General features: G+C 41.6%; 1 protein-coding gene across 7 annotated transcripts in view; it reads right to left on the bottom strand.

Annotated features, from left to right (window-relative positions):
- Dpp8 (dipeptidylpeptidase 8) overlaps positions 1-21,339 on the bottom strand; it is a 55,250-nt gene that overhangs the window by 14,991 nt on the left and 18,920 nt on the right. For 6 of the 7 annotated variants that reach the window (XM_087562087.1, XM_087562089.1, XM_087562088.1 and 3 more), the window contains 10 exon segments: positions 20,513-20,623; positions 18,783-18,911; positions 18,110-18,171; positions 15,417-15,517; positions 14,928-15,105; positions 14,031-14,190; positions 9,741-9,820; positions 6,983-7,135; positions 6,606-6,741; positions 3,889-4,034 (listed from right to left, as the gene is read on the bottom strand). In XM_087562087.1, the coding sequence (XP_087418213.1) occupies positions 3,889-4,034; positions 6,606-6,741; positions 6,983-7,135; positions 9,741-9,820; positions 14,031-14,190; positions 14,928-15,105; positions 15,417-15,517; positions 18,110-18,171; positions 18,783-18,911; positions 20,513-20,623 (1,256 nt within the window). 7 annotated transcript variants of the gene reach the window in all.

Below are 21,339 nucleotides of genomic sequence, written 5' to 3'. Positions count from 1 at the left end.
TCATCCCATGCCCTTTGGTATTGTGAGTTGAACCTAATCTCACAAACGCCAGGCCAGTGTTTTACCACTGAGCTGAGCCTTAGCCCGCAATGGCTTCTGTGGCCTTTGTGACCTTAGATTATGTGGACATTGGGTAGATTATGTAGGCCTTGGGTGATCTGAGTCTATTGCTACCCTCCCTCCGGTGAGCTAAGCTCCACCCTACAGCAACAGTATCAAAGGGGTTCTTACTCCAGGACCTTGCTTACTGTTCCTTCTCCATGCGAGAAGGCCTAACAAGTCATTTCTTCTCACTGTGTATAGAGTAGGACCTCCACTACTACTTTTGGAATTAATGAATATAAAGTGGAGATAAGGAATCTCAGCAATAGGGAACTTGATGGGTAAAAGTCTTTTTAGAAGGAGGTACCAGATAACGAATTGCAAGGCTGTGGTGGTGTGAATGGGCATGGCCCCCACAGGCTTACATTTGAATGCTTGGTCCCCAGTTGGTGGAACTGTTCCGAAGGATTAGGAAATCTGGCCTTGTTGGAGGAGGTGTCACTTGGAGACTTTGAGATTTTAAAAGCCCATGGCATTCCCAGATAGCCTTCTCTCTGCCTTTTCCTGTGGATCATGATGTGAGCTCTTAGCTACTGCTCCAGTGCCTGCCTGCCTGCCTGCCTGCCTGCTGGGATGACCCCACCATGAAACTGCCTTGGTCACAGCTTTGTTGTAGCCGTAGAAGAGTAACTGAGACAGAGGCATAGAACACATTAGACGTGGTTTAGAAAATCACCTCACTTCTCTCCTTGTTATTACAAAGACAGTCTCAACTGTCTGATGTAGATACTCAGCCCCCCAAGAGACAGGCTGGCCTTTGCAAATCTGGAGGCCTTTTGCTTCTCCAAGAAGGGATGTGAGAATAACTGGGAGCCCAAACAGTCTTCTTCAGAAACAATTCTCCAAACTCCAACACTATCATCTAGCTTCACCTGCTTTAAAACATTTTACATTTTATATGGACACACAAACTATATTATATATAGCATGTATAGTCAGATTGTTTACATTTATGCATGTGTGTGTGTGTGTGTGTGTGTGTGTGTGTGTGAGAGAGAGAGAGAGAGAGAGAGAGAGAGAGAGAGAGGGAGGGAGAGAGGGAGAGAGGGAGAGAGCGAGCTCAGATTGTCTGGTTTGGCAGCAAATGCCTTTATTAAATAAGCACCTTATCTTGCTGGTCCACCTGATCTGTCCTCATTTCTATTTGTATAAAAGCATCTGTCACATTTTAAAGAATATGAATACTTGTTAAATATTATGTATTGCTGGGCATGTTGGCTTATACTTGTAATTCCAGCACTCAGGAGGCAGAAGCAGGTAGATCACTGCAAGTTTGAGGTTATCTTTGTTTACAGGAAAAACTCAAGATTAGCCAGGGCTATATGTATAGCAAGATTCCCATCCCAAACAAATAACATCTCTTCTATTTATTTGTTTATTTGTTTATTTGTTCGTTCGTTCATTCATTCATTCATTCATTCATTCATTCATTCATTCATTCATTCAAACTTCTTCAGTGATAGGTCTCAAACCCAGGCCTTTAGATAAACATCCTACCACTGAGCTACACTCTCAGCCAGATTTCACCTTTATTTGACCTCAGCCCATAACTACCTTCATTTGACTTACAGAAATGGATATCTTAGTAACAAAGAAACTCACCTGATTCTGTGAACTGTGGCATTGTGGCTATTTCAATTACTTCCTATTCCATTCTATACATTCTAAGAAAGAACAGGGTCAGTGCCTCAGGCCCACAACATTCTTGTAGGATCAAGCGTTTTATAAGATTATCATGTGCTAACAGAAAGATCTGGTTTTACATTAAGGAATCTTTTCAGGGTTAAACCACAAGGACTCAAGGAAGAGGAATAGTCTTCCAGGGGGCTGAGTGTCAGAGGCCCTACAGCAGCTGAAAGCTCATAGAAAACTTTCCTGGCAAACTCAACACCAGCTCATCCTCTCAACCAAATCCATGTTTCCCAAGAGCATGCTGGGAAGGAAATCCACATATCATCAAGTCACATCTTTTAAAACAACGTACAGACTTGTTGATTTCATTAAGTGCAAAAAACCATAGTTGTATTTGTTAATTACTCAAAATAATGAAAATAGAGTCGGTGATAACTTGATTATGGTAGAATAGACACCACATTTACTAGTGTATGTGTCCACGTTCAGTGGTATTAAACAGTCACAGCAGTGCACAACCAAAACCACTATTCACATCCAGATCCCGTTCCCCGCCTAGCAGCAACCACGCCATTCACCAGCACTCACTCCATTCTCCACTCCAGTCTTTGACAATGGCTACTGTACCTCTGTCTGCCTATTATAGGCCCTGTGCAGAGGGAGAAGTGCACTTATCCTTCATGACTGCACAGTGCTCTCATGCTTCATAGTGCTGTAGCAGGTGCCAGCCTCCTAATTAATTAAAAAGACAAAACTAAAAAATAGCTATCCTCTCTCCGAGTACGTGTGGTCACTTCTACCGTGTGGCTGTGGAATGAACTCTGGGTGACAGCTTGGCAGCAGGCACTCTGACCTGATGCACCATCTTGTTGGCCCCATTTCCCCGCTTAAGGACAAAAAACATTCCATTACATGTTTAAATTTTTGTTTTTTGAGACAGATTTTCTCTGTGTAGTCCTGGCTGTTATGGAACTCACTCTGTAGACCAGGGTGGCCTTGAACTCAGGGATCCACCCGGGACTAAGCGTGTGCACACCAAAGCCCAGCCCATGTTTAATATTTTGTGTGGTATGTATGCCATGGTGTGTGCAGCAGTCAGAGGACTACTTCCTGAAGCCGGATCTTTCTTTCCCCTACATGGGCCCTAGAAACTGAACTTAGACTGTAAGTCTTGGCAACAAGGGTCTTTGCCCCGATCCATCTCACTGGCCCTCATTTTCTGTTTATACTGTATTGTATTTATTTACCCATCCATCTGTTACTAGGTACCTGGGTTGCTTCCGTCTCCTAGTTAGTGTGTAAATGGGTATATAAATGGCTCTTCCTATATCTGGTTTCACTTCTTTTGGGTATGAATGCACAAGAGAAAAGGTGATTCTGCGTTTGAGGAGCCACCATGCTATCTGTGTAGTAGCCACATCACTCTATGTTCCCATCAACACTGGACCAGGGTCCAATTTCTCCACATCATGCCTACACAGTCCCCTTTAACAGCCTCCTAATGGATGTGGATTGTGGGACAGTGAAAGGCACCCTGGTTCCTGGTTGAGGAAACTGGATTGAGGCTTGAGACCCTGGTGACCCTGAAGGGACAGTAGGCATTTCACCTGACTCCCAGGAAACTAGGCCAGTCACTGCAGCTCTCCATAGATTTGTGACCATTAGTCATGTAAGAACAACACTCCAACCCCCTTCACAGGTAGAGGATGTGACCACGTAGGCTCAAGACAGAGCTCCATTATAATGAGGTACCTAAAGGCCTGGAGACCTAGTCAATGAAACTTTCCTTCCCAGACACCCCTCCCTGCAAAAGATATTTAATTTCAGGCCCACTCTGGGAAGTGGGGTATGGTGTTACTCATCCACTTTCCGCCATTGACAATAAATGCCTTGAAACCATGGACTGCCTCTTTTCATTTGGATCTGCCGTGGGGCGCCACAGAGAAGGCCTTCCCTGACAGAGTTGCTGTCTAGTTTCCCAAAGAAAGACTCCCTACGCTCCCAGTAGTGACCCCCAAGCTCAAACCTACTGAAGCCTGCAGGCATATGATCCACAGACATGCATGCAGAAAGAAATGCTCACACCCACAAAACAAAATCACCTAAAAACACACATATACATGCATATATATTTATATGAGTTTAAGTACTCACCTGGGGGCCACCATATATGAAGAGCACAGTGGGGTATTTCTTTCCAGGTTGTAGGTCATGAGGCTTATACAGCATTCCGTACAGTGTAAATCCAGTAGTACTTTCAAAAGAAAAAATTTCTGGAGGGGTGTAGTCAGGAAGAGGACCTGAGGGTAGCCACAGAGCCATAAAGATGTTCTCAGAGGAGCCGTGCAACTTGAAGTCCAAAAAGGAAATATCACGACTCAGCCCCTGCCCACCAACATTACTATCCCTCTCTCAGATAAGACAAGCAATAAGCAGGCATTTTAAAACAAAAGGAATGAAGACCGAGCTGCTTTTTCAGATACAGGCACACGGAGTTTTACGTAGCCCTTGGAGCCTAGGAGGTATTTATGTGCAGAACTAAATATCTGGTCTCAAGTTCAGTCTTCACTTATTGGTGGTTAAACAACACACCTGACCAGCAGCAGGCATGCATTTCAAGAAAGCTGTGGGCAGGGTGCAGAACCTTCCATTTAGCTTAGTCATCCTCAGTCTCAGGCTCACAAAGCTAAACCATCTTCTTCTCGGGGCCTGTGCGCACTGATGTCACATCAAGCAGAGGTAATTACCACATTGCCAACTCTACTCCCAAACATTAAAGTACACACAAACCCTTTGGTCTATACCAGTTTAAAATTTTTAAAAAATTATTTAATGGGTTAAGAGCATTGACTGCTCTTTCAGAGGACCTGGGTTCAATTCTCAGTACCCATAATTCAGCTCACAACTGTCTGTACCTCCATTTCTAGGTGATCTGATACCCCCACAGAGACATACATCCAGGCAAAACTCCAAATGCACATGAAATTTAAAAAATTATTAAAAATTATTTATTTAGGGCTAGAGAGATGGTTCAGTGGTTAAGAGAACTCATTGGCTGCTCTTTCAGAGGTCCTGAGTTCAATTCCCAGTGCCTACATAGTGGTTTACAACCATCTATACTGGTATCGGACGCCCTCTTGTGGTATATGTCATATATGTATATATAGGTCATATACATAAAATAATAAATCTTTAAAACTTTTATTTATTTGTTTGTTTTATTTTATTTTTCTAGACAGAGTCTCTCTACGTAGCCCTGGCTAGTGTAGAACTTGATTTGTAGATCAGCCTGGCCTGAAACTCACAGAGAGCCATCTGCCTCTGTCTTTTCGGTGCTAAGATTAAAGGCGTACACTACCACACCTATCTTCTTATTGTGTGTGTGCTGCAGAAAGTGTCTATGTGTGCGGCGCAGGTATGAGTGGGGAGCTTTCTATGTCTGTGCACACTTATGTGATAACCAAAGGAAAACACCAGGTGCCTCCCTCATTTCTACCCTATTGCTTCAAAACCATCCCTCATCAGAAACTTGCCATTTCTGCCAGGCTGACTATGGTCCTGGGATCCATCTATGTCCTTTCTCCAGTGCAGAATTCCAAGCACACACAGTTATACCTGGCTTTTATATAGGTGCTAAGGATTTGAACTTAGGTCCTTGTGCCCCACATTTTTAAAAAAGATTTATTTACTTATTTTATGTTTTCGAACACACTATCTTCATGAACACCAGAAGAGAGCATCAGATCCACTACAGATGGTTGTGAGTCACCATGTGGTCACTGGGAATTGAACTCAGGATCTCTGGAGGGGCAGCCAGCACTCTTAACTGCTGAACCATCTCTCCAGAACCCACAGCCCCTCACTGATACTTAAATCTTTTAGTCAAAAGTAATGAGTGAAAATACTTAAAATAAAAATAGATTTAAAGATAGAGACACACAAAACAAGTCTATTCTTTACACGTAAGAAATTGTAGGGGCTGGCAGCTGGGAGGGCACACACATTAACATAAACAAAAATAAGAAAAATAAATCTAAAAAAAGGGATTGTGATAGGTATCTTTTCAGTTGTGTCTGTGAAGGACTGTCTAGACTGGGTTAAGTGGTTAAGTGGGGAAGAACCCTTAATGTGGATGACATGTTCTAGGCTGGGGTCCCTGACAGAATAGAAACAAGGGAGTAGAAGAGCTGCATCTCTCTGCTTTCAACTGTGCATACCATGTGACTGTCAGTCACCTAAAGCTCCCTCCCTGCTCCATGACTCCCCACTTTTCAGACTGTACCTTGTACCATGAGTCAGAACGACCTTTCCCATAAATGTTTCTGTCAGCCATTGTGCCCCAGCAATTTATAAAGTGACTAATGCAGAAAGCAAGTGTTTGAAAAACAGATCAGCTCATGCCTGAAATAATAGTATTTAGGAGGTCAAGGCATGAGGACTGCTGAGTTTCAGGCTAGCCTGAGTTCCATAGTGAGGTCAAGCCTGTGCTATAGAATAAGAGCCTGTCTTTCTACAGTGCTCTTTGCTCCCACAGTAATCAAGTGTGCTGGCTGCTATTATGAGGGCCGCTGTAAGGACTCGAAACTTTCAGAAAGCAGCCAACTGGTTATTCCCTAAAGCATCACCCTTTCTGCTCAAAAGGTCTTATTTGTTTAGGATACATAATCTTAATCCACTTTCCAGACATGCTCCTGCCCACATGAGAGGCAACCCAGCTCACTCAGCAGCTGACAGAACAGGAAGTGAGGTACAACAGAAGTTCAATGGCTCAGGGTCAGGCAGGGCTGAGCAGTGGGAAGATAGCCCAAGAGACACAGACACTGGACACCAGGACATGCACTGTGATACCAATCCTAGCTAAGCCCAGGTACCTGCTGAATCCAAAATGGTGGCCCAAAATTCCTTTGTTTTATGAACTGGGTCATCGTCAGGACTTGAGAGTTTGTAGAGGGACACGCAGTGTGGACTCTTCTGGTTGCTGTACTTACTTATGAAGAAGTCACAGTGCTAGAGAAAAGAAGGACAACAATGGCTTTCCACAGGAAAGTTAGGGAAGGTTTCCCTGTGCCCACACACACCATGCTGAGCAAGAGAACAATGGAGCTTGACAAATGATGCAAACACACTGCGCTTTTCCTAGATGAGGCTTCTATGGGCCAATGTCACCAACTTTCATATTACTCAAAGGGAACGCTATGTGAACACAGGCTTTTCTATGATAGCATCTCTCCTAACTGGAACACAGTACCCGGCTGAGGCAGCAGGAGTGTGAGTAGCCACGGTCAGTCAGCCTCACCACGTCGCCAGGGTTTGCATAACTGGTCACGTACAGATGATGTTCCAAAGGAGAGTCTTTGGTGCCTTCAAAGTACACCAGCTTTCTGGCTTCATCAACCCAGATCTGCAAAAGTCACAGCACAAATTAGTACTAGCACAGTTCTGACAAGGCCGGCAACACAGTCCCCATTTTGAACAGAATCCGACGAGTCCTCAGGCTTGTTTTGTTTGCTTTTTTTTTTAAACCAGTGGTAATGTGAGCTGGCTTTGCTTATGCCTAAAAACAGATCATACCCAGTAGTGAAAGGCTGAGCTACGCATTTTGGGATAATGTCCTGACTGAGTGCATTGTGTACTTTCCTTAAAATAAGACAATTATTTTCTTATAGAAAATCCCTCCCAGGAAATACTCAATGCAAACTTCATTTGCCCATTTAGAAAAGATTAATTTTATTTCTCTCCTGTAGTCAGTGCTGTGATAACTTAGTACTTTTTTTTTTTAGATCTTTCCTACAAATTTGCAAAAGCATTTTATCTATCAAGTTGAGAAATAACTGCAACCAACCAACTTCAGTAACAGTGTGGTTTATAAACAAATAAGGATAGGATTTATTGTAAGCACTGACACTGGGTAAGACCCAGTATACCCAGTCCTGGAGAAGATCCTTTAGGTGACAATCTAGAAAAGAATTTACTCAATATTCTATGCAAATGACAACAAGCTAAAGAAATGGTTTTCTTTCATTGTTACTTTAAGAATAGTCTACTAGTCTACTGAAAATGTGTTAGAATTTAAAATGCTTCATAGAAATGAAGGCGATTTTAAATGTCTGTCTCTCGCACACATACCCACACACCCTTCATTATTAACTTCTTATTTTTTTAAAGATTTATTTATTTATTATATATAAGTACACTGTAGCTGTCTTCAGACACACCAGAAGAGGGCACCAGATCCCATTACAGATGAATGTGAGCCACCATGTGGTTGCTGGGAATTGAACTCAGGACCTCTGGAAGAGCAGTCAGTACCCTTAACCACTGAGCCATCTCTCCAGCCACCATTATTAACTTTTTAATGTAGGCGCATCTGCCCTTAGATTAACACAGTTGCTGTAGGAACCAAACACTGGAGAATCCCCCAGGCAAGTGTTATCTCTCTAGAAGGTCAGGGCTATTTTTACTGCAGGGACTCAGGCCCCCTATTGTCCTTACTCCTCATGCAAGTCTTTGTTCTCTGTGTCAAGTCAGAACTTCTACCCAGCAGGATTAGACTCTCTAGGGATACTGAACTGATGGGTGGGTCCTACCACCACAATCTGAGGACTGCGGTCAGCTAAGTCTGTGTTTCTAACATGGTCCCTCCTAATTGACACACTCTATTCTTGCTCTGGGACCACACTCTGAATCATTTCAACTGTAAGAGTCACATGAGCTGAAGCCTCAAAGCTTTGTAGCTGTGAGAAGTCTGCATGCGTTCATGCGTGTGTAAGTGTGGCATAGCATGCATGTGGCAAACAGAGGACAAAATGAGGGAGTCACACCTGCCCTTCTACCATGTAGGCTCCAGGAATGCAACTCCGACTGTGAGGTTCAGCAACAAGTGCCTTCACCTACTGAGATATCTCGACAGCTCAGGAAACTTACCTCAGCACAATTTTTATTATCAGAACCTAGAATTCCACAATGAGATTCATGGCCTGTCTACTCTACAGAGTGAAGTTCAAGGCCAACCCACAAACTTAGTAAGAAAAACTCAGTCCCAAAATAAGAACACAAGGTGCCTACAGCACCTGCCCAGTGTCTTCAGGCTGAGTCTAATCCTTAGTGGTGACCTAGCAACTCACAAGCAAATGCTCTCACTGAGGTGTTAGGGAAAGCCACATGCTCAGCGCAGAGCTCACCTCTGTTAACCTAAGCTAAAAAGGTTAAATCTGTGAGATAACAGGTAAATGAAAGAAAACATCTACCTCAGGAATGCTAAATTTCCAATTAAAAACATGAACAGTCTACCATATCTAAAAATAATTTTCAGGTTATTTGCTAACTCATGACTTTGTTAAACTCTAAACATACAAATTGTTTCCTCACTAAATGGCAATAATATATCTACAAATAGTGGTCTTGGGCTGGAATGATGGCTGTGCTTCAAAGCACTGGGGCTCGCCCACGGACTTCAGTTCTGCTCTCAGTAGTTGCATGGAGCTAACAACTGTTTTCTGGCCTCCAGTTGTGGGGGATCTGACACACTCTTCTGGCCTCCACACGCACCATACATACAAGCAAAACCCATACACAAAAAATGGCACTCTTTAGTAACTAGAATGTATCTTATGACTATAGCCATAAAATAGGTAAGCTTTATAATTTAAAATATATCTTTTTAAAAGCAGGGTCTTACTATATAGCCCTGGGTATCTGAAGCTTGCTATGCAGACCAGGCTGGCCTCAACCTCACAGAGATTCACCTGCTTCTGCCTCCCAAATGCTGTAAGTAAAGGGGTGTGCCACCACACCCTGATTAAACTAACATTCTTCCTTTGTAATAACTTTCATTCCTTTAGGCCCTAACTCAATATTGTAAAACACCACTGGGGTCCTACACACACACGCACGCACGCACGCACGCACGCACGCACGCACGCACGCACGCACTGCATCATTCATTTTTCTGTACTGTAGAGGCAGAGCAGAGGTTGAGCAAACATCGGTAGAATAAAAAGACATACGTTAGATCCATGACGGCCAAGTACTTCCCATTCACCACTGGTGATTGCTATTTCCTCTTTGATGGGACACTTGAAATCACCTGAAGATGAATACAATCAAAATGTAGTACTTTATTCCAGATCATAAGCAAATGAAACAATGTAGAAAAGTTTTCTAAACTGTCTTCTCCAAAAGACTACAATAAAACAAAAACAGTATCATCAATGTTTGAGGTAATGAAAATATTTTGGAACTAGATAAAGACAATATTCGGCATATTGTACTAAATGGTATTTAGTTGTTTCAAATAGTTACTAAAAATTACAGCTAGAAAACCCAGCTAGGCATGGTGGCACACACTTTTGGTCCTAGGACTTGGGAAGCAAGGGCAGGTGGATCTCTGCAAGTTTGAGGCCAGCCTGGTCTTCATAGTGAGTTCCACAACAGCCAGGACTACACAATAAGACCCTGTGTCAAACAAACAACCAACAACAAAACAAACTTATGAGTTTTCAAAATATTCAAGAATGATGAAAAAACAAAAAACAAAACCCCAAAACAAAAACTCATGCAAAAAGTGTAAAAACAAAAAAAATACATCCTTTGAGGCAGAGTCTTACTATGTAACTTGGCTGCTCTGGAATTGGCTATGTATAGCAAGAACTGTTCCAGAACTCACAGAGATGCACCCACTCCTGCCTCCTCAGGGCTAGAAACAAAGGAGTGTGCCACTGCTTCCAACCAAAATAGAGCCGTACGGTGGAGTCGGAGAGACAGGACCTGCCTTCTTGGACACTGATCAGGAGTACATGGAGGTTTACTAAGCTGACAAGACATTTGTTCTGGAAATGCAACAAACCACTTTAAAAAAGAAAAATTTTAATATAATTATTTTCATTTGCCAAAATTGGTTATTTTATCCACACTAATGTCAAATGCCCCATGTGCCTGCCTAAGAGTCTGTCTGGATGGGACCTCCTCAGAGGGCTAAGGAAGAAATTTAAAAATGAAAACCACTTCTATCTTTCAGCTATAGAGCAACAGCTAAGGATGGTGAGTTAAGAAATCAACCTTATGGGCTGGAGAGATGGCTCAGCGGTTAAGAGCACCTGACTGCTCTTCCAGAGGTCCTGAGTTCAATTCCCAGCAACCACATGGTGGCTCACAACCATCTGTAAGGAGATCTGATGCCCTCTTCTGGTGTATCTGAAGACAGCTACAGTGTACTTATAATAAATAAATGAATAAATAAATAAAAAAAAAAAGAAAAAAAAAAGAAATCAACCTTATGGGGTTGGGGATTTAGCTCAGTGGTAGAGTGCTTGCCTAGCAAGCGCAAGGCCCTGGGTTTGGTCCCCAGCTCTGAAAAAAAGAAAAAAAAAAAAAAAAAAAGAAATCAACCTTATTTTTTTAAGATACAGAAATGTAGCTTGATTTTTTATAAAGGGAAATGGAGTATTATTTATTACAGCACATCACCATGAAACAACAAGAGTTTCACATCACAGCTATGACAGAGAAAAAGAAAGGAGAAAGAAAAAAAAAAAAAACCCGTGAACACACAAAGTCAAAAAACCTGAGAAGAAGCAATTAAAAAATATACATCACACACACACATACACACACACACACACACACACACACACACACACAGACACACACACATAGACACACACAGACATACACACATAGACACACTTGGCCAAGCATCATCAGCAAAGAGGTGCTGACTGGCAGCAGGGACCTCATCCTGAGGTGGTGTTCACTGAGTGATAACAGATTTTAAGATACATTATTGCTTCAGAAGAATTGTCTTAGTTCCTTGCTCCTTCTTCCTGTGTAAGAGCAACAGAGGAACTAGTAAGCCAAGCTGAAGCTCATGGAAAGAAACTCTCTGTTTGGGATATATATAAGCCTGGTCCATCTTTAAAGAAAAGAACATATATAATATTTACTTGGTTGGACTCAAGCTCACTGCTCCCCAAATGCCAGTAATTAAAAAACCATTCAGAAAAATCTAAGCATCCAAAGGATTTAAATAAGTATTTCTCATAACAGGATATACAAATGCCCAATACTCACATGGAGAGTACTTAATAATCCTCACCATTAAGGAACCTGTGCTAAAACCATGGGATGCCTCTTCAGGCTGGCTTGGTGACATGTGTGAGGCCAGTTACTCAGTCATCATCTTGGCCTGTCTCAAACTAAAACCCAAAGAGAACTAGGGATGTAACTCAGTGACACGGTCTAAAGCTGTTTCTAGCATGGCGGGCATGTGTATGAAAAGAAAGAACACAAATGGAAAATGCCGCTTTACATTTATTAGAGTAGCTATTAAAAAACAAAACAAAACCGAAAAACCACAGCTAAGTGTGGAGATGCACACCTTTAATCCCAGTACTCAGGAGGCAGAGGCAGGCGATCTCCGTGAGTTCAAGGCCGGCCTGGTCTACAGAGTGAGTTCTGGAATGGCTAGGGCTACATAGTGAGATCCTGTCTTGAGAAAATCAAGATAAAAAAAAGTAGATTCGCAACAAAAAAGAAATATAAAACATATACACACAAAAGCAAGAAGACAGAAACTAAAAAGTGCTGTCAAGGATGTAAAGAAATAAAACTTGGCGTGTGTAGTGGCACACATCCGTAATGTCTGCACAGGAGAGAGGGGATGAGACAGGGCTGTGAAGAACTGGAAAGAAACCTGAACTACAGAATGCAATTCTGTCTTTGAAAACCAAACCAAACCAAACCCAGGGGCTGCAGAGACAGCTCAGCAGTTGAGAGCACTTGTCCTTACACAGGACCCGGGTTTGGTTCCTAGAACCTACATGGTGGCTTGTAACTATCTGTAACTCCAGCTCCAGGATATCTATTCCTTCCTCTGACTGCTACAAGCACCAGGCATATATGCAGGCAAAAGGTTCATATATGTAGAAACTAAATAAACATATCCCCAAAAATAAACAAACAAAACCACGAAGAAACGAAAGCCCCTGCGTATTGCTATCAGGAATATAAAAAAGTGTAACCCTTACCATCCGTTTGCTAATGATGAAAATTAAATAGAATATATGACTCATGCATTGACATTCTGGTAGCCATTCCCAAAACAATGGAAAGAGCATACATGGTCACAGCAGTGTCATATGAAGCAAGTAACCATCAAGAACCAGGTATCCATCGAGAATGCTGGGTAAACAAATATGTATATATGGCATATATACACGTATATAGGTATATATGTAGTTTGATGAGCTTTTTTAAATATATAGTTTTAAAAGATTTATTTATTGTTTTGTATGTGTATGCATGAACTCCTGCAAATATGTATGTGCACCACATGTATGCCTGGTCATTGTCCATGGAAGACAGAAGACACCATGGATCCCCTGGAACTGGAGCCATGGGTGGTTGTGAGCTGCCATGTGGGAGCTGGGGACAGAATCTGGGCTCTCTGCAAGAACAGGAAGTGCTCTTAACCTCCGGCCCTCTCTCTAGTATCCCTGTATTAGTTTTGTTTTGTAAGTTTTTAAAGCCTAGTGTAGTAGCTTTTACTTGGGAGGCAGAGACAGGCATATCTCTGTGAGTTTGAGGCCAGCCTGGTTTGCATAATGAGTTCTAGGCCAACCAGACCTACATAGTGAGACCATGTCTTTTTTTTTTTAAAGTTATTTAAATATAAAAATAACATGGAGTTCCTTTTTCTCCCAATTTTAGTATATGCGCTGCCAAAGCAAGCATATGTGGGCTCATTTTAAATAAACTAAAAGTTGTAACCAAAGCAAAAGCATCATAAAAATAGGTATTCTGCTCTTGCTCCTTGTTCTTTTCCTTTTCCCCTCTTCGCCCCTGTCCCTTCTCTCCCCATTCTTCTTCCCCCTTCCCTCCTCGGGCTCATGGCTGGCCTCTACTCCTCTCTTCTTCTACTCTTCTTCTCTCATTAAACCTTTCCACATTGGAAAAAAAATAGGTATTCTAATCACTCAGAGATTACCCACTATTAATAACTTCTTGTATATGCATTGAGAATTTGCTGTTTTCTGCATGCACAGACCTGTATTTCAGTTAATATATGTAAGTTTACTGAAGCAAGTCCTGATGCTTATCAAGAATATAAAAAGGACATTATGGCTGGTGAGATGGCTCAGTGGGTAAAGACATCAATTCTGCTACCCTGAGTTGGATCTTTGAAACTCCCACAGTAGGACAGAACTGACTCCTGATCTGCACATCCTTGCTCTATGATGCAGATATACAGAACAAATGAAATACAAAGACAATAGGTACACAAATAAGGAAGGTCTTACTTGGGGCAGGGAGTCCACCACTGGACCGTTTGTATTTGCTCTCCTTTAAAATGGATGTGATTTTATACAGATGACGAAAACCTGTTTTGCATTCAGAGGCAAAAATAAACTCAATTTCATCTTCATGAGTTTGAGGAAAAACATGAAAGATATCGTGGATCTGCAAAATGAACAGCTTACTTTACTATGTGCATCAGTAAACACACTGCACAGATAACCAACGTCAGGGTAGTGCGAGCGCAGCTGCACTTAGCCATACTAGGCTTCTGCCTGGCCTTCTACACTTATTTTACTTCAGACAAACATTTCACACGCTGGGAGGTAAGCGTCTCAAATGGCGGCAGAAAGCAAAAGGAACACCATGACCAAGGCTGCTCCTTTCTGTCTCTGCACTCTCTGAAGCACATAAGCTCCCACAGCAGTGTAAATCTCCTACCCAGGCGAGGAGAACAACACCCTTACTTTTGTTTCCCAGAGAGAAATATTCTAATAGCAGAAGGAAAACAGATCTCATCTGTTCTGAGTGAATTGCAGGAAGTCTACTTTCAACTAGAGAAACAGAGAAATGTTTTTATTTTATATCTAATTTTTATGTTAAAATGTAAAACTAGTATATTTGGTATAGTTTGTCAGCTTAGAAGGTAGTTTCTAGACACAGCTCTTTAAGGTCTTCTCAGAAGCACAGACACCGGAGCTGAGATGGGCTCACTACCCTGTATGTGCAGGGCCACATCTACAGTCACTCCTGAGCTGCCACTTTCTGCTACAAACTACTCCATTCTGGAACCATCATTCTTTTGAACTCAAGGATACATTTTGCTAGCTTGTTATAGAAGTCCACCTGCCTGAGTATCCTGACAAAATGTATAACCAAGTTCAAGAAACAGAAATGCATACGTTTATCCAGATGTCTGTTGTTTCTTCATAGATGATCAGCGGTGTCACGGAGTCAGGAACTGACTCTATGAGTCTCTGTCTGTCCATGGCATCATCTTCTACCGGGATGAATAACTCAGGGGAGATCAGAACTATCTGCAGGTGAGTCTGGGAACGGTCTAGAAGGATGGACCAGGCACTGTTCAAAGGAACAAGGAGAAATAAAGAATACAGCAAGGTCTTAGAAATGAATAACCTTCTGCTCTCTCCCTTGGTACCTATCAATCCTATTTATTGTTTTTTTAAAGACAGATCTTTAAAAAATTATTCCTATAATCACAATGGTGTATAGTTATGCTTACACATCTGCACATTCACTGAGTTCAGGGAAAGGCCTGAGCAGAAATAACATAGTGCCGAGTTACATGGGAAGGTAAAGCCTACAGCACTGGCATTTTAAACTCTGGATCCTAAACTAGTTGTAATTTAGTGACAATTTAACATACGCACTATTTTCCCTCTGGAGTCCATCCAGCTCTGGCAATATATTCAACTCCTTCAAACAGAATCTCGAAAGGTTGAACCAGTTCTTTATCTATGACATCTATAATCTGGTAGGAAGAAAAGGGAATATAGTTATAGAAGGCAGAAAATAACGCACTCACTAGTCTAGTCTACTTACATCATCATCTTTTCAGACAAGCACTTAAAAGGTCTGAAGTGAACAGTAAAGCAAAGCCAGCAGTCAGGAAAACTCCAGGACGGCCACTGACATGATCTCAAAGTCTTCCTTAGGGTTTTTTCTAACAAAGCCATTGACAATAATTGACAGGCTCAAGTTTTGCTCACTTTAGGTTTAGAATCTAGAAGTGATAGTCCTTAAGTCCCTATATTTGTACAATATATTAACGAAATGGACTCTATAGGCAAACCTTTTTCTTTTAAAAGTTTATCAAACACAATTAAAAAATAAGTAAATTTTAAAAAATGGTCAAAGGATCTGAATAGTTAGCTCTTCAAAGAAACCACGTTAAGTAGCCAATAAACATCGGGAGCATTAGCCATAGGAAAATGTAGCCCCGTGAGCTATGGCTTCTAAGTAGATAGCTGTGACAAATAACACGGACAGTGACAGCTATTAGGATGACGTGGAGAAACGGAAACCCTCGTGTACTGCTGGTGGAAAGATAATTTTCAAAACAGACTGGTAGCTCCACAAAAGATTAGAAAGAGACTTATCACATGACCCAAGTGTCGTCTCAGGTACACCCCAGAGAAATAAAAACATAAATGTTCAAAAGCACTTGCACACCCACACCCGAGTGCACACATATTCATAGCAGGTTCTCTCTCTAACGCTTCCTTTTCACTTTCTCTCAAAAGACATAGTCCCACTACATAATCCAAGCTAGCCTCAAACTTATGAGGCTCCTGCCTCAGCCTCCTGCAATATAAGCACATGTCACTGTCTGGCTTCATGACAGCTTTCCTTTTAAGAACAAAAAAATGAACAACCCAAAAACCCATCAAACACACACAGTACACAGGCAAGCAAACAAGCAAATACCCACACACATACAATTTTTTAAAATAAACAAAAAAGAAAGTGGAAACTGATCAAGGACTGCTGGCTCCATGCATTTGCATCTACTGCTCCTGTCCCCAGCACACAGATAAAAAGAAAAAGAAATAAAGCACTGAGCTAGAGACGTAGCTCAGTAGAATGGTAGCATGACTGAGGTCCTGAGTTAGATCTCTCTCTACCTCTCATGGGCATGCGTGCGCATACACACCCACGCGTGCGCGTGCGCACACACACACACACACACACACACACACACACACTCACTTTCCAATGCATGATGCAAATAGATGAACTTTGAAAATACTAAACAAAGAATCCAGACAACATACTGCGTGATTTTGTTTACATGGATGCCTAGAACTGGAGCTTGTAGCTAAGGGTGAGGTGCTTCTCTCTGAGGTAATAGTGCTCTAAAACAGACTCTGGCTGCCGGATTCTGCAACTACAGAGAAAGCCACTGAACCTTAGACTTTAATGAATGAGCTGTATTGTACATAAACAATATCTTAGTAAAAGAGTCTAAAGCTGGCATAGTGGTACACATCTTCAATACCAGCAGTCACTCAGGATCCAGAGGCAGACTCATCTTTGTGAGAGGCTGGCCTGTTCTACAGAGAATTCCAGGCAGCTAAGGCTTTATAGAAAGATCCTTATAGAAAGATCTTTATAGAAGAAACCTAACCATAATAATTTAAAAAATGTCCAGAAAGAAAATTTGCTTTTTAAAAAATATTTTTTTTTTGGTTCTTTTTTTCGGAGCTGGGGACCGAACCCAGGGCCTTGCGCTTCCTAGGCAAGCGCTCTACCACTGAGCTAAATCCCCAACCCCATTAAAAAATATTTTAAGCTTTATATTTAGGAATGTGTATTGTGCGTCTATATTGGGTGTACGCATGAGTGCAGGCACTGGTGGAAATCAACACAGGACATTAGCTCCTCTGGATATGGAGTTATAGACAGTGGCAACCCTTCTGACACAGGTGCTCAGAGTAGAATTTGGGTCTTCTACAAGAACAGCATATGCTCTTACCCACTAAGCCATCTCTCCAGCTCTGCTAAAGTCCGCATCTTAACTAATCTTGTGAGCATGTCCAAATAGAGAGCAGCAGTACAAGAGAAATATGGGTTGTTCAGTCTCCACAGATTTGATGCATGCCCAACACGGAAGGTAAGCCACTGTTTCAGTGACTGAATAATTATGGAGGCAAAGAACCAAACTGTCTCCAGGAATGCAGTGTGTTTGTGTGGTGACAGATGTGTGCAGAGGCCAGATGATTTGTTTACATCTCAGAATTGGGTTTAGGTTCTTGTTTTAGGGACACTGTCTCTCACTGACCTGGAGTTCATTAGGCAGGCTAAGCTGGCTGTCAGAGAGCCCCAGGGTCTGTCTGTCTCACAGCCTCAGGGATGGGATTACAGGCACATACTACAACGGCAAACTATTTTATGTGCATTCTGGGGTTTAACACAGGTCCCTTTATACCCCTCTTCCCAGGCCTAGAGAGAATTTCTCTTAGGGGAGAAAATTAGGTCAACTATAAATCATGAACCACAAATGTCTCAGCAAGTTTGACAGGCATCACAACCAAAACACAGAGCACTAGTGCCTTACACTTACCCCTCCTTCAGCATCAACAACTATCTCGGACATCTTGAAAGTGACCTTTGGGTTTGCTGTGCCTTTAGAAAGAAACATGAATGATAATGTCCACAATCACCCCAACCAGTTCTTCATGCCCCCGCCCTTCAGACTGTGTAAGTTCGTAATACTGTATACAGCTGGGCTCTATTGTGCAAACATCTTAGAACCTCCCTCAAATTCACATGGGTAGCAAAACAAAAAAGCCTAAAAGCTAGAAAGAGTCGGTATGAAAACTAAGGGAAATTGCCTACTATTTCTCTAATTAAAATGTTTATAAACAGCAAAACGAACAAAAGCCCAACTATTTAGAAAGAACAAAATCACCTAAGTCTTTGACAGGGAGGGATGCCCGCTAGCTGAGTTCCCTAAGCTCAAGTTACCAGTTTTATGAACAGACCCCCCTCTGAAAGCAACTAAAGATTCCAAGTTATACTTGAATAAAAACCTTACGAAAGCTGTTGACTTGACTACACACTTCAATGACTGCACATTTTGGGATTGGTTTTGAGACAAGGGCTCATCTTGTAGCCCAGTCTGGCCTGGAACTCCTGACAGCCTCCATGCTGACACAGGCTTCCAAGCACTGGGCTACCAGCATGAGCCAGCAGTAGAGGAGGAAGTGAATAAACAGAGCACTGGAATACCGTACCTGTTTTAGGGTACCGGAAGGAATCTGCCCTTCTTGTTTCCAACATGGGGGATGTAACATGAATAATCTCCACCTCAGATTCATCGTTTTCTTCATAGAGAATTCTAAGAATTTTACCACCACTAGGAGCTTAAAAGGAATTTAGGTATTAGAAATTTAGAATAATTATTATAGGACATTCTGCTCACAATTCCTTCTAAAACTAGGCATTTCACTGAGGGAAGTAATTTATGCATTAGACTGCATCAGTGGCGGTAGGGATTAATAAATTCAGGTCCTTGAATATGCTAGGCTGGCAGTCTACCATGGGGCTGCACTTCCAGCCTGTTCTGCCTTCAAAACAAATTTTTAACTATATTTATTTATTCACTGTGGTGAATGTGTGTCTTTGTGTACGTAGGCCTTATTACTGGTTTACAGCTAAAAGTTTGAATACTTTTTTAATGGAACATGAAAAAAAATATTTAAAAGTCATATCTGAGATTTGGACATTTTATTTTAAAATGTAAATGTTTTGCCACAATTATACAGAGCAAGACCATTGACATTAATCATTCAATACAACTGAATTCTTTTGCATCTTCTAGTGACTTCCAAGTCCCTTTTATTAGAACTTAAAGTTTATCTTTTTGGGAGGAAAAAGAATGTAACTGTGTGGTGTAGTTAAAAATATATATACCGGGGGTTGGGGATTTAGCTCAGTGGTAGAGCGCTTGCCTAGCAAGCGCAAGGCCCTGGGTTCGGTCCCCAGCTCCGAAAAAAAGAAAAGAGAAAAAAAAAAATATATATATACCTATATGCATATATACAGGGGAAACACCTTGAAGGATTTTGACATATCTTATATTTTGAATTATTTAATAATACATATTTCCTATAAAATGCTAAAAGTTTAGTTATATTGAGTGGTTTGTATAAGATATTGTTCTGTATAATTATATGGTCAAACGTCTACATTTTAAAATAAAAGTCCAAATCTAAGACATGGACTAAAATATGTATTTTTATTGTCCTCGGAAGAAATATTCAAACTGCTAGCTATAGACAGCAGTTATGTCATAAGATTTATTACTGGTTCCTAGCAGAAGACAGCTGCTCTTCCAGAGAACCCAGCTGGGTCTCTAGCACCCATGTAGCAGCTGACAACCATCTGTGACTCCAGTTCCTAAGATCTGATCCCTTCTTCTGTCCTTTGTATATTTACATACATGCAGGAAAACGCACACACACAGAATTAAGAGTAAATAAATCTTAAAAAATAAAAAGACGAAGCAGAGAAGAACGTATTGAAGCATAATACCTAAGAAATATTGCTCCACAAATTGTGTTTCTCATTTTGTCTATAAAAGATATGTGATCGTAAGTGAATTCCTCACTGAGCTGTGTTAGGTTGTGTGGACCTCTCAGTCAGTCATTCACACACATTCATCTGTCCATGTGGTTGCTGCTCAGTCATTTTGTGGATCTTGCTATAATTCTGCTTGACCTTACACAGGCCAGGTTTTTTCTTGCTGAAAAACCAGCAAGGAGCACGTGAGGTGCTGAGGCGGAATGTAACCGTCTCTTCTAGAATTCATGTGGGGATTGTTTCTGAATAGCTACTAGTAGGGCTTAGTCATTACATTTTAACTTACTGCTCCAGCTTTAAGCTCTGTGTACTCAGCCAATCTCCAGACAAACCCATTAATACTTACAAGTGACCTGTAACACACTACTTTGAACTTGCTTACTTCTTTCGGCTTGTGGACACCACCAGTAGCCAGAATATCTGTCAAATTCTTCTTGAAGAACAAAGGTGGCAACCCCGGCTGACCTGGGATCCTCTTCCATGCTGGCTAGCTCTGGACAAACAAAAGGCAAATTATCCCCTGAACTCTCTTTTTGCAATAGAACAGAGAAAAATGCTTCCTTCACTTCTAAAGAAAGGTAGCTGAGGATAGTGGTAAATTGTGGAGCTAAACAATGAATTCAAATCTAGGCTTCACCATTTACCTAACATAAGACCTTGGGCAAATCTGTCTCATCCCGCTGTGGTATGTCACTGGTAGAGCCCAGCATGTCTTGGTTCTAGTACACTTAGCACCAATAAATACCTAAACAAATAAATCACAAAGCCATTATTATGTAAGATTTTGTATCCTGGCAAAATGTTTACAGTATAATTTAATGTGCTTTGTTATTGAAAATCATGAATGTTTTGACATTTGTCAGTTCTTAGTTCCTGCTTGGTAAGTAATAGTCCATTGACACTATGGATTTTTTTTACAGACAATGGGATGGTTTAAATGAGAATGGTCTCCAGTATAGATCCCCAGGTTTGAATGCTTGGTCCCTAGTTAGTGGAACTGTTTGGGAAGGATTAGGAAGTGTGGTCTTATTGGAGGTATGTCACTGGGGGGGGGAGCTTTTGAGGTTTCGAAAGTGCACAGCAGGCCCAGTCTCTCTCCGTCTCATGCTTGTGGGCCAGAGATGAGCAAGCTCTCAGCTATTATTCCTCCAGCTCCATGTCTGCCTGCCTGTCCCACTCTCTCCGCCATGGTGATCATGGACTAACCCT

This window comes from Rattus norvegicus, chromosome 8, assembly GCF_021556685.1.
Source record: "Rattus norvegicus strain SHRSP/BbbUtx chromosome 8, alternate assembly SHRSP_T2T, whole genome shotgun sequence".
Classification (NCBI taxonomy): domain Eukaryota; kingdom Metazoa; phylum Chordata; class Mammalia; order Rodentia; family Muridae; genus Rattus; species Rattus norvegicus.
This window is presented reverse-complemented; position numbering and strand designations above follow the sequence as displayed.